The sequence below is a fragment of the Aythya marila genome (assembly GCF_965140915.1).
Source record: "Aythya marila genome assembly, chromosome: 1".
NCBI classification, from domain to species: Eukaryota; Metazoa; Chordata; class Aves; order Anseriformes; family Anatidae; genus Aythya; species Aythya marila.
The window spans coordinates 24,952,800-24,967,089 of NC_139042.1; the positions used below are offsets into that span (position 1 = coordinate 24,952,800).

The following is a 14,290-nucleotide window of genomic DNA, read 5'->3' on the forward strand; positions in this document are numbered from 1 at the left end:
AGCCCTCGAACGTTACCTTCTGCAGGTCCATCATTTTCATCCATAGAGCTGCAAACTTTGGTGGATGCTAATGAGGTAGAGGAGCCACTGTGTTGGGAGCTCTGGAAATGGAGAGACACAAATGAAAACATATGATTTTTAAGGAGCACAAGTACCCACAGCATGTCCCAGAGAGGCTTCAGTGTTGTATGCAAAGTATTGATTCACTTTTGTGGAGGGACATGAAGATGTTTGTGAACACTTCAATTATTCCACCGAAGTTGCACTTTCAGTACTCCGTTTAAATGTGGGTATCCGCGATTCATTACATGCAGCGATGCTTTTATGTGTGGTCCATTCGTTCTCCCTACTCCACACATATTTTGGCAGAGAAAACTGAGGTGCTGTATGCCCTCTGCAGGCAGGAAGCTGTTCCCTCAGCAGCATCATTAACCTAGCAGGCACTCAGAGCACAAACATCTGTTTTGACTGAAGCTGGTTTTGTTTTGGGCGCAATTCCTCACTTCTGAAAATCCCCCTCTGGTGGAAACCTCCCCAGTTGTGCTCTAGAAAGGAGAAATCGTTATGAAAATGTACGGTTAAAATAAATGTCAGGGTGAATATTTTTATTATTATTTTGAAATAAAGTGACCAGATCTAGCCCACTTGAGGGCATGGGTCTGTACGTTGGTTTTAAGCCCTTGTACACCGAGTGTTTATGTTTGCCTACACAACTCACAGGGGGAGCAAGGTACCCGTACAGCCTCCAGAGGGAAACCCTTAGCCTCCCAGCTTGGATGCTGAAAATACAGCAGGCAGGATCTCACTTGGGAAACCTATCTCTGTTTATCAGTTCTGTATAAAATCTAGCTATGTACTTCAGGAAGACTGCTTCATCACACATCTAGATGGATGAAACAACACAGAGACACGAGATGGGCTGGATTTCATTCAAAATTTTTATCCTGTGCTGTATAACGGTCAGGCAAATATATCCTCAGGATTTTCCCATGTTCAGCAGAAACCAGAGGAAGCTACAAATGTAACCGTGGTCCCTTAAACTTAGAGCAAAAATGAGCATTTCTTCAGGTTCTCATGCTGCAATGTGAGTTTAGAAGTATTCAGAGGATTTCCAGCACTAAAACTCTCCTGGGTTCACATAGTTTGCATGCTGAAAGGTTACAAAGCACTGCAGTATTCAGTCACCTCCTGTCTATATATTATATAAATCATAGGCTGTGACATGTAAGCAACGCTGTGTATTGGTTCCTCGTCTGTGTTTGCAAGGTATCTGGACGCCCATCAGGGTGTCAATGCACTTTACAAAGGCAGCAGACCTTCTGCAGGACCACCTCATCTGCTGTGGCGCAGCAGACAACTGCAGCACGAACAACTAACAAGGCAGTAGCTGCAAATTGTGCAGAGCATGGAGCCAGGGAGAATGCAGTTAGCAGAGTTAAAAGCTGGCCAGTGTGCTGAGTTCATTTGAAAAGACAGATTTCTAATTTCTCCCACAATAGATTAAGGTCAGATGATTGAGACAAAGGCTGAACTCAGCCTGCTTTTCACTAAATAATCTGGAGAGCTTGCACACAGCCCATCTACGAGGAGATTCTTGGCCTGTTTTCGTCTTTTAATCAAGCCCAGCCCAGCTCATTCTTTTCTTCCATCCAAGCATTTCTTCTGAGCTTTGAGCAGAATTAAAAATTCCATTAATCACTTTTTGGACTACTTTTGCTGCCTCTTGACAACAGAAGCGAGCACTGGCTGATTTTATGCAGTTTGCTAAGACACTGCAGCCTCGTTTCACGATGAGGACATGTTTATGCATGTGCTATTCCCATGCTAAATTCTGCTAGACATCTCAGGAAAAACTTACCTCAGGTTCATTTTTGAATAAACGAGCAGAGGAGGATCAAGGTACCGGGAAAATGCTATGATCTCTCAGAGCTGGAGAAGTCATTCTCAAACTCGTTATTTTTACATGCACATAACGATAGAGAAATGTTTCCTTTACATTCCTGATTGTAAAATTAGCAGGAAAAAAACACAACCATACATATTTTCTCTGCTCATTCTGCTGTGTTTGTTTGTTTTCCTAGACTAGGCATGCAATTTCTTACTTGTTTTTCCACTCCACAGCATTTTCCTAAAGGAATTGCAATGTTTAGTTATTTATTATATATTCAGTTCATTAAACGAATCTTTACATTTAAAGGTTAGTTCCAATATTTCAACAGGTTATCAAACAACTACTCTGTTCAGTTTTTGCAGTTTGAACGGTGAGATTACACTTTTTGGCAGATGTTAGGTCGAGCACTGCTGACTGCACCCCTCTGCTGCTTCCTCTGGCAGTTCGACGGCCTCCTCACAGAGTCGTGCACTCCTTGTCCTGATCTGTGAGCATGGGAGATGTTAAAGCCCAGACCTATCTCGGTGGCCACAGCTTCACCGAATGAGTGCCTAGAGAGAGTCAGATTTCTATCTGGGAACCTAATTTCTCAAGGATCCTCAAGCTCTGGCTGAGCTGAGAACTGCAACTGTTCGGTCCTTCCGAAATGAGACTCCTTTTAGGTCCCACTTCTGCACAGCACTTCAGCAAGTGCTGAGCTTTAAACAAAGAAAATGGATATTTTATTACCTTTGCTGAACCCCACCTATTAAAACAACAGATTAGAAACCATCAGGAATCATAGGTTTGCTCACAGACCTTCCACAATTAAGGAGATGTTGCAAGGTAAACATGACACACAAGTATTTTGGTCTTTATTCAGCCCCCTTGGAACAACACGCAGGCACTTATTTATTTATCTTTACTTAAGCTAGAAGGACATTGCGTTTATTTAGACTTTAATTAGCTCGTTGTTCTCAAGCTGAAAGCCCTCCGGGTCCAGCAATCCTTGTGGGTCTTGGTGTTCCTTCCAGTTGGCTTGCCAATCGCGAGGCAGTCTGTTGTGCACGCTGTTGTTCTCCCAGCTGCGGACCCCATTAGGGATATTACAGATGGGAGGAAAAAAAAAAACAAACCCTAAGCAAGAGTATAATCTCTTCAACACACAGACCTTAATGCAATTAGCTGTTTTAATTTTAAGAGATGCTGAGGTGCTCGAAATGTCATCGCTTTGACACGGATTTAAAGGGGTCCCGTTGCACAGGTTGCCGGCACATGGCCATTTTTATGGCACACCTCCATAAAAGCGATGGCATAAAAAAATCAGGTCTTTGGTGTAAGGACTTCAGATCCTATTCAGTTTTATATAACAGATGGCCAACACACCACACATCTCATTGATGTGAATGGAAACATTAGTGCTCTAGAGTTTCATCCGTGTCTCACTGGGAGATTTATTTAGCAACTGTTTTGTGAATAGCTTGTATCTCAGTGGAAATTGTGCTAAATCCATGAAAAACGGCAGTAAAATAAATATTATTGCAATTTCTCTCTCCCCATACTCACCTTTGTCCTAAATTAATCTTAAAACCACACTTCAACTCAACAGCAGGAATAATCCTTGTGGACTATCACTATCAGCTATTATGAAAGGAAACTTAAACAAGTATGCCCAAAGAAGTTTGATTATGCAACTCAGATTCCTGAATCTTAAAAACCAAACACTGCATTATATTTTCCAAACCTCTCAAAACCTTTATTAGCACATATGGAGCCTACAAGCTCTCTCAACAATAGATTCCTTTGTATTTTCACGGCATGAAGGAAGCATCTGGATGAAATGTGAGTAACAGAAAGGCACACAGGTGTAAAGCTAAGCCTGGAACTCATGCAGAGTTATACTCGTTGAGAAATGGCATTAATGAAGCAAAGGTTAAAATTAGTAAACAAATTGTAAATGCAGGAATGAGGCCCGGGACGAGGGAATTCTTGATGTTTTTAAGTGATGTCTCTTAAGGTTTTCCTTATTCCCAAGAATCCTATGTAATTTAAAAGCCTGGGAAGAGAAAAAGCTACGTGTGTCTGTAGCATGTTTAAGATAAAGTTCAAATCAGCAAGGGGAAATAGGATTAAAGATAAAGCAAAACAGCTCAGCTCTTATGGAGCCCATGCTAGTGCTCACTTTGGTTATAAGTAACCTTTGCAAGGTAGCTGTTGTGAATTTCTGACACAGCCAGCTCCACAGCCTAAAGATCCTCATGGTTAATGGTAAATAAAGACAACAGTACAGTGCAGTTAGGACTCTGAAGGACTCACCAAATTCTTGTAATATGTAGCAGTGTTAAGCAGAGGACAGCTGGTTTAACATAATAAAACAAATATATTTGGATGCAACTTTTAGAAGACAAACCAAGTTTTCCTTACTATTCAGCTTAAAGAGAAACAAAGGGTTACACTGAAACTCCAGCTCCTGACTCTATCTGGAGAAAAATGTTTTTGATTTTCCTTTGTTTAATCACTTGCATTTTTGGCCCAGCCAGCTGAGAGGGGAAAGAAGTTTTCATGTAAACAGTACAGAGCTGGCAAAAAATTACTTCATGGAGAAACCTCAAATCTTCCTGCTGAAAGAATGGAAGCCAGTGGAATTCCATGTACAGAAAGAGAAATGATGCAACTGTTTTCTTTGCAAAGTCGGACACTGCACTGAACTGACACGTAAGATCCACATTCATTTATAAACTGCTTCATTTGGAAAGGAGTAATAAAAAATGTATGTCAATATGCTACTTATCCATAGCTCTACACCTTGCACTATACTGTTAAACAAGTGAATTAAAAGAATTTTAAATCTAAAGGTTGGTTGTTTTTTTTTTTTTTCATTTATGCAATTCAGGATTTACATAGCTTGGAAAAAGAGGTAAATGCAAACAGCAAAAGCAATAACCCAGCATGTGTCGTGAACTTATTTTTCCTTTTTGAGGGACAGAGAGACAACCGGGCGAGTTTGCAAGAAAATGGAGCTGGCAGACTGAAGTTAAACTTCCAAGCTGAAGCACTTGGTTCTGTTACAAAAAATTAAGCTGGAGCATCAACTGCTTATATACTGAGTTGAATTGAGTAACAAGGCAATTCTGAGAGACCCACAGAGTTCTCTATATGGTATTTAACAGCAAACTTAAATGTAACCCCCGCTAGTTCCTAACAGCTGCTTCCAAAGCTGAGCCATAATTCAGACAGGAGGCTCCCTCAACCTTTGGCATCCTTGAGAGAAGATTGATGATCTAAAAAAAATGGATGTATCATGTTCATGGTATCGGAAGTTGACCTAGCATTACTGTATCCATACCGTGGTTAACATAAAAAGTTACATGTGCAGTGGTGCAATGTGAAGGTTTCTTTTTTCCTCTTCTAAAGCCGTACACAGATAAAATTTTCCACTCGACTACAATATAAAAATTCAAAGGCAGTCAAAGGAGGTTCTGATTTCTTCCACCTAAATAAGGACAGAGCAGTCACCACTTTTGTTTTGCAACTCTTTTGAAAGCTCTCCTGATATTTTTAACTGTTACTTGGTAGACAGAAACCTAGCTTATTGTGCCTCCAGTATTTCTCCATTCTGTAATGCAGTTTCCTTTCTGTGTCCGTATGACTTTTTCAGGCAGACCTATTTACCATTAAGAAAAGGGTTTCAAAAGCGGAATTTTTAGGAGGGCCACAGATCTCTCTAGGAGAGTGTCTGAGAGTCACCTGAAGCATCAGCCTGGCAAAGGATATGTATGTTTTATATATATAAACATATATGCAAAAGAGTAGAAAGCTGTATCAACAAAACAAGGTACATACTTTAAAACGCTGTGGGTATGTTTCAGTACTCTTAGCTTTTTACAGGCATGTTTTCCTAATACGTGACATGAGAAGAGAGCTGCTACAGCTCAATTGTCAGCAGGGGCTCGTACCTTGCTGTGGATGCAGCATGCTCTTTTCCCACTTCATACTTAAATCTACCCCGTTGCGTGCACACTTCTTACCCATAAGCAGTTCGAGGCAGGTACACTCACTGTCTCCATAAATCCCATTAAAAACAAATTCTTCCTTGAAGGATCTTTTACATCTAAATACCATGGCTCGGAGTTTATTATTGAAAAAAGCATTGAATGCATCCACTATTTAAAGGAACCCACCGGGATGCATGAATCCCATATGCTTAGACCGAGTGAACTGTCAGATAGACAATACTGATCCAAAATGAACAAGCAATACCGACTGAAAGTATTTTTTTAAAGCCTGTTAATCACGTTTCCAAAATAAACTCACTGAACAGTGTGTATTTTTTAAATATATTTATTACATCGCTTACAATAATCTACAGTAATGTTAAATCTAGCGAAACAACAAATTGCAACCAGGATGACATGGTCAAATATGAAACACAAGTACAACACAGTATGATGAAACAATGGCACAAAAATGAAGGTGATTTTCTTCAGCTGATTATATTAAATAAAACATTCATCGGCATTTATTTTTTGCAAGTTTAACATTTTTTTTTGCTGATAAATCAACAGCTATCTTTTTGGTTTCCTGCATCACATTAATACAAAACCGGTATATTTTAAAAAGCAAATATCCAAGCACTTTTCTTTAAAAAAAATAATTGTATGCATAACTTTGTAAAATCTTAAACTTATGTTGGAAATGTGCCAATATTTACAAGATCATAGTGCAACTAACAAAAAAGAAGAGGTCTTAGCACAAACATTGGTAGCTCCTCTTTCACTACAGCTCAAACTCCAAAACACTGTATCGCAGGGCAAACCACAAACTAATTACCTCATGTAACATCAGACAACAAGCACACGCTGAATACAGTATATCTTTTGTCATACTTCACTGCTGAGGGTTAATTTAAGCGAATTTGAATATAATCAACATGCACAAACACGGACACTAAAATGCATACAAGTACGTATGCAGGCTCTGTGTGTGTTTTTAACCCTTCTATTAAGTTGTGCGTACACGACAAACATATCTACATATCCATTGACTTCAGTGGGGAGTTAGGGCACCCAGCCATCCTGAAAAATCTGGTGCACGGTGAAAGAGGCAAAACAAGCCAGTCGAAAGGTGTTACTACAGCAAGCACAGCTCGGAGTAACACTGCCTTGTGAACAGAGGGATTTGCTTGTGAGGCATTACACCTCTTTCAAATGAGTGCAACCATCACTTGCTTACTGCTACCTGTGTGTAAAGCTACTGCTGGCTGAGTAACATAAGGTTGTTTTCCTCTTGACAACTCACAAGATCTTGTGCTATCACTAACAGATGAACTGAAAGTGAAGATTAAATTAAGAGCAATCTTGTATTAGGCTGTATACAAGAAAAAGCACAGATGACATTAATCTTAGTATTCATCAAGTGACAAGGTAATTTAGCACCGTAAAGATTTTTCGTTTATTTTTCTACTGTTTTTGACAAAACAGGCAGCCTGGATTGATCAGAGGTTCTTTTCTATATTACTGTTAATGAATTTAAACTTTTAGAGTTGGAGAACATTTTCTGTAACATACTACACCACGGAAAGTTCAAATGCAGTGTGAAATACACAACTGTAAAACTAAACACTACTGTTTATTTGAATTGTTAAGTCAAACAACCTCAAATCCATATGTTCTTCCAGACTGTTTAACATTATGTATCCCTTCTTATAATGCACATTTATATTCACAATATTAATGCCCCAGAATTTTCATTTTACAGCCTGTGGAAATGGCTTGAAGGGAAAAATAACCAAATGTAATGTGTTGTCCCTGAATTATGTCAAAAATTGAAAATCAATTTTCACAAAGGATAGTGAATGTTAACAATTTTATTGATATCAACAACAAGAAGAACCAACTTCTAACATTGCATGACTTAACAATTGCACTGCAGAACAGTGCAGCTGATGAGGAGATACAGGTCTGACCATGTCAAAATAATGCCATTTCAGCTTTATGGTTAATGTTTTGTCAGTGTATATATACTTTGTGCATAAGGTCCTATCCTTCCTACCTTGAGGTCAATCACGGTTTTGCCACCAACTTAAAACGGAGCAGAACTAAGCCCTCGTTTGTACGTGAGATCTCTTAAAATTGTGTAGGATTCCTAAGGGGAACTGCTCAGCAGGGAGAGATCGGTACAGCTCCATCGCCTTGAACAGAGCTGAAGCGAATCCCACAAGATGAACATCTTCCCATCATATATTTTCCCCACATATTCATTTAAAGAAGCCACATATGTGACTTAACTGTGCATGGATTTCGTAGCCATTAATGAATGTATTTGTGTGTGCGTGTGTGCACAGAGTACACACACACAGACACGTTCTGTGCTTCACATGTGAACTGTTTGTTGCAGAAAAGAAAAAGGAAAGAGATTAAAAATAATCCAGAAAGTTGCAGAAAGCATTAGGGAAATAAACACGTATTCAAAAAGCTCAAAGGGAAGCAAAGCATTCACAATCTATACGAAACTCTTTAGCTACATCATAATCACCTGACAGTAGGCACAAATAATGCAGCATACAGAGAACTATGAGAGGTTCAGACACTATAAAGTTACTTGAGCTATTCTGTTATTTAATGAAGCTGATGAAATTTAGGGACAAACTAAAACCCGTGCTGTTGCGAGTAGAACTACAGCATCATGAAACACAATTTCGGTTTCACCAATAAACTGAAACCTTCTGGTCTTGCTCAAAAGAAACATTTCATTTCTGCTCATGTATAATGGGAATTACATTCCACACAAAAGGGATCTCAAAGTCTATAAACAGTGTACCTTTTCAATCTCTAAGGGACTTTCATTCCTTAAATGAAATATTAATGATACATATTGCCCCTGAATTGCCCCTTAATACAAGTCATATGTTGAAATGATTAAATGTTATAGGCTAGCATATTCTTTGCAACAGTGTTGATGGAAAACTCGCTATGATAACGATTACTGATTTTTCCATTTTTCTTTTCCACAGCTAGGCAAAGCCACACCATGCCTGTTTGCTGGCAAGCTGGGCTCTCTGTGCAGAGCAAACATTCTTAATAAACTGCCTTAAGCAGCAGTAGTCTATAAAGAAGAGGGGAGGAAAAATAAAATTCCTGGAATTTATTTTCTTTACACGAAAAAGCAATTTGCAAAAAGTCAGTACGTGTTTTGTTCAGTCTGGTGGAGTTCTCTGAATTTTTGGAAGCTGATCCCAATGCACCTTAACATAATACAGGTTTCTTGGGATTAAGTAATACATTTTACTAAGACATTCCCTCCTAACAGGCAAAAATGCAAGAAACTTCACAGCTGTGCACTTTTTCAGTAGAACAGGACAGCCCTGTGAGTACGTGAGGGGGACTGCTCCTATTGCTGGAAGCAGTTTTAAATCCGAAGTCTGAAGCAGGAATGGCAAAACATGCATTTCAAACTGAAATGACCTAACTGCTTCAGCAAACCTGCCAGATGAGTGACTTTCCCTCCAGGTGATACTGGAACCGAGTATGGAAAACAGAGAAGGTAAGTTTTGTATTCTGCTGCCCATTTATTTGTTTTTGTAAATATCCTCCATAAAGAAAATGATAATGATACAGCGAAGCCTTTATGTCACATGCCAACATTTTTCAGCTGCTGAATTTTATTACGGACAAATCAGTGCGAAGAAATTATTTCACTGTATTTAAAAGTTGGCATGTGGCAGCTAACCATTTTATTCTATTAAGTAAATTTGCCTGCTTTCAAAATATATTAAATCATCACTAAGTAGACCAAAAATATAATCTCTATAGATTTTTGCTGAGGATCAGAATCACACTAATTTCTAATTCTTAAACTATTAGTACTTAAGATACTGAAAAGAAGTGTATGAAACAGGAACAGTGTGCCATCACTACACTATGGGCTTAAATATAACAGATAAATATTAAAGGAATATGCAACATACAATAGGAAATATTGCTATTATGTAAATTAATGTAGTCAACTAAAATTCTCACAATAAAGCAGCAGAAAACAAATAAAATTAGTAGATATTTGTTAAGCAACTGGTTATAATGCATGACCTACTTTAACACTAAAGGAGTTTTGCATATTCATGCTGTACAAAACGACCACCTCTAGAAATTATGAAAGCAGAGAAATTAGGTCAGTAGGAGGATGATTTACAACACCGCCATTTCTGTGTGCTTTCATTTTAAAATGGCATCAACTGCCTTATTACTGCAAGCCAACGAAAAAATGTTCTTGTCCTTAACATAAGTGCAAATAATCACAGGTTTCTCAGGCAAAATGTGTTTTACCAAAAGGTGTCATCATACGTGTGTCAGATTACACTGGTAGCCAGCAGGCCCACCTATTTCCTCTTTTAGAAATGTGTCCGTATTTACTTGCAACACCTGGATGATCAGTATTTACAGCTCTTGCAAGGTAAAACATTCATGTTGCCTGCAACCACTCATCTGTTTACACTCACCAGAATGTAAGAAGATAACTTTAACTTTGCTTTGAAAGCATTTACTTTCTGTTCTGCGACCACACAAGATTTCTTCTTTTTCCTTTCACTTAGCTAAAAAGACCAAACTCTGAAAGGAAGGAGAGGAGAGCGCTCCAAATGTTTGTGTTGGGATCAGACAGCGTGGTACAAGCAGTTTAATATGGCAGGTTTTTTCTTTCCTGCATTTTACCTATTCATTGGTAAAAGCAAAGCATTCATTAACTGTTCGTATCAAAATGAATAAAGATACCTATGTTAAAAACAGAACATATAATCAGTACCTCAGATGATAAAAAGAGTGCTATTCATAAATGTGCCCACTATGGATTTGTGCGTTATATTCACCTTATTCAATCTCCATTGCTTTAAGTGTGCACAATGCTGTTTTGTACTTGATGGGCATATTCAATGGCTCATTCATTACAAATTCTTGCATTAAAATGCAGTGGTAAAGCCAAAAATACCCCCGCACACTAGAATTAATTTGGCCCCGTGTTTTTAATATTAAATATGCAAAACTCTTTTGTGTGATTCACTATTACTGTAAATTAGCAGCTATTCTCTTTAAAAATGTTAAACCTTCACCAAATCACAAACCATAAACATTGTTCCATTTTCTCTTTTACACTGAGTCTCCTACTGAATCCAAATCATCCGAGGAGAGTGGGCGATACAGGTCCTGTAAGATGAAGTGCAGTATAGATTTGTTTATTGTGTTCGGTTTCTTGCACTGCTACTGTCTAACAATCTTTTTGTTACTGTGGACCAGAAGATGTCGTTTAACATAAAATACACATATACCATATAATCAGATTTTTGCTTATTTTCATACAATTATTTTTAGTCAACAAATAGATCACTGTAAATAAATCTGGAGTTTCAATGCACAAGATATTCTAAGAGGCAGTGAGTTTTTCCTTTGATTCTTTCCTGTTAAACATTACTAAACAATCTTTGACTTTTCGAGAGTCTCCTAATTGTTTGGAGACTTGGCAATATGAATTTAATCTCTTTTTTTCCAAAATAGGATATATTTCCCCTTTTTACTGTTTTGTTGCCAGCAGTAGGAAAGCAAATGCTTACCTTACATTGCAAGGTAATCAAAACTTGCCACCCATTGGCCATATACCACGGATCCAGCAGCATTTGAGCCCTGAATGCTGACAGTGAACACTGCCGTTACCTGTAGTGCACTGACAATAGTATCTTTTTTCCACTTTTGGGGGCCTGTGTGTGTAAAGCAGCATGTAAAATCCCCCAGTCCTGGCTCTTTCTGATGGTAGCCAAGCAACCAGCTCATGACAGCAGAGAGAGCAAGTCTGAGTGTACGGATCCACTTCAGTTTTCAACACCCACTCTGAGCATCCTCTGAGTGATCAGATAATCCTCAAATGCTGGAGGTGCTAGGGGATGAGACACTGCCCTAGTCAACCTACACAGCACAACAACCTCCTCCAAGGCACACGGCAGCACAGAATGAAAGAAAGTTCAATGAGGAGAAGCGGTTTGGGCTAGAGTACTATTTTTTTAGGGTGAATTCAGCACAGCTGATGGTGCAGAGAGGTGCTGAGCAGTCACATGGCTTGCAGCTCTCTGCCTCCCCAGCACCACATAGCCAAGCTCTGCTACCTTTCAGCTGTTTCTGGGCATCCTTTAAGTACAAAACATGTTTACAGAGTACAGCAAAACAAGTTCAAGACAAAACATTGGCAAGATCTGAAAAATACAAGAACAGGTAAGAAGGGGAAGGCTGATGGAGCCAGCTTTAGGGTTTTTGTTCTTCGTTCATCACTGGAAGGTAACTAAAAAAAATCCAAAAGCTATTTTATAAAACAAGGACTACCTAAAATGAATCCCTTACAAATTTCAAAATCACAATGCTCTACATGATCTATAAAGGTTTCTGTTTTACTTGCAGGCAAAGGAAAAATAAAAGGGATGTTAATTCCCTGAGACATATTTTAGTTCCTTGGAATCCTTATTTTACATGGGCACATGTACATACAGTAAGCCATGATACACACTTTTGAAAATCAAGTCCTAAACAAATTTCTCTTTTGTTGTGAACAATCTGGACCAAACAAGAACTTCAAACAGAGAAGCCCATTCTGTTTTGAATACAAAGTATTTAAGTGCTAAAATTTCTTTTGTGCACATACAGTTTTGGAGTTGCTAGGTTGAAGTTAACAAACTTTTGAATTGCACGTTCCAGGAAATTGCTTAGTCTTCTGAATATATTAAAAATAGATCTGTAGGACTGCCTTTTAGTATTTGGGGAATATGACTGTTTTAAAGAAGAATCATGCACAAGATTTCAGGATCTTATTCTCTGCCCTTTCATATAGTTTTAAATACTTGGAAGATATTTTTATCTGCAAGAACTTCCCTTGCCTGTACTTTGCTGAAGAGCTGTATATTTAAAAAAAAAAAAAAATATGAGGAGAATCTATCTATTATTTTGCATATATTAATAAAAAGACAAAACTTGTTGAATGAGTACAACCTTCTTGGACACATACAACTCAAAAAATCCTTATATACCCAGAATAAAACTTCTCTGTCTGATTAGGCAAGAAGTGCCTTAAGTCTAATTTTTTATCATCCTGTAGGTTCTAGAAAAAAATCCTTATAATAATGGGAAGCAACTGAAAAATCAGATATAAAGTATAAAACATTTCCACTCCAGTTGAAGTACCGACACTGATTACAAGAGAGTGGAAAAACTAAGTTCATAAACTATTACAAAAGCTAATTAAATAACATGTGGGAGATGCTCTTATGTGTATTTATTACTATGATTGCCCTGTCATGTTTTCCGAGTCCTTATCATTAACCTAACTCTGTTGTGGCAGGAACTGTGAGCATGTGCAGCATGGTAACTGATTCTACTCAGCTGCTGTAAGCCTGAATTTCAGATGGTTTCATTCTGCTCAGAAATACACAAGTAAGGACATAATTTTTTTTTTTAAAAAGAATCTTAATTCCCTATCAAAAATAATTAAGATATAAGAAAGCATAACTATACTACATAGGGTGCATGTTTAAATGCTCAGAAGCTGAAAACCATAGAAGTTTAAATGATTCCTGTTTCAAATCCTCGTATTACACCCACGACATTAATCTTTCAAATCCTGCCTTCCCCAAATATAGACTGAATTTCAACCAAGATTATATATGTGACTTTCACTGACTTCTGAATTTATGGAAATAACTCAGCCATGTACATGTGTGAGGGAGAAAGGATGAAACTTTATCTTTTATGTCCTGGATTTGAGGGTCTAAAATTTTATTGGTGGGGTTGCAAGAGTACAGTTTTCATGATCGTAGTACATGTATCTCAGCAGCATTCTGTGTTTTATTTACAGGAATGGAAAGCCTTGTGTCAAAGGCCAGAATTTATGTTTTTAAAGGCTGAATGATGAAATGTCAGTAAGAGGAGTGATCCCTATTTTAAGTTGCCTAATGCATTCCATAATTAGAAGGAGTATTTTCTTTAGAAAAATTCTACCATCTGTACTATTTTTGCAGGTCTTTACTATTCACAGAGACAAATCCCTTAGCCTACAGCGTTACCTTGCTTTCATCCCTCTGAATTCAGAAGCATGACTTCCTTCCTCTCACCTGTATTTCCCAGGAAGAAACACTGGCAGCATGCCCAGACCCCTGAGCATTTGGAAGTACCAAGCCTAGAACTCCCTCAAAACACTTGGACGGGGCTGCTGAAGAGCTGATTAATCACTGACATCGAGGGGAATCAGGTTATATGCTAGAGCCCACGTTCCCTGCAGTCTTCCAGACCCAGCACTACCAGTGGCACCCCAAGTGGCAGGAGAGCCCAGGCACCCTTCTGATTCAAACCACACGGAGAGGGGGGCAGAGAGAAAACAAACTACGAAGTTGAGCTG

The 14,290-nt window shown here is 38.4% G+C and overlaps 1 protein-coding gene across 3 annotated transcripts in view; it reads right to left on the reverse strand.

Annotated features, from left to right (window-relative positions):
* Nucleotides 1-14,290, reverse strand: part of DCLK1 (doublecortin like kinase 1) — a 238,149-nt gene that overhangs the window by 49,348 nt on the left and 174,511 nt on the right. For 2 of the 3 annotated variants that reach the window (XM_082775454.1, XM_082775455.1), the window contains exon 7: nucleotides 17-101. In XM_082775454.1, the coding sequence (XP_082631580.1) occupies nucleotides 17-101 (85 nt within the window). Of the gene's footprint in view, nucleotides 1-16; nucleotides 102-6,206; nucleotides 11,065-14,290 lie in introns of those variants that run through there. The other variant, XM_082775456.1, reaches the window with a different exon arrangement.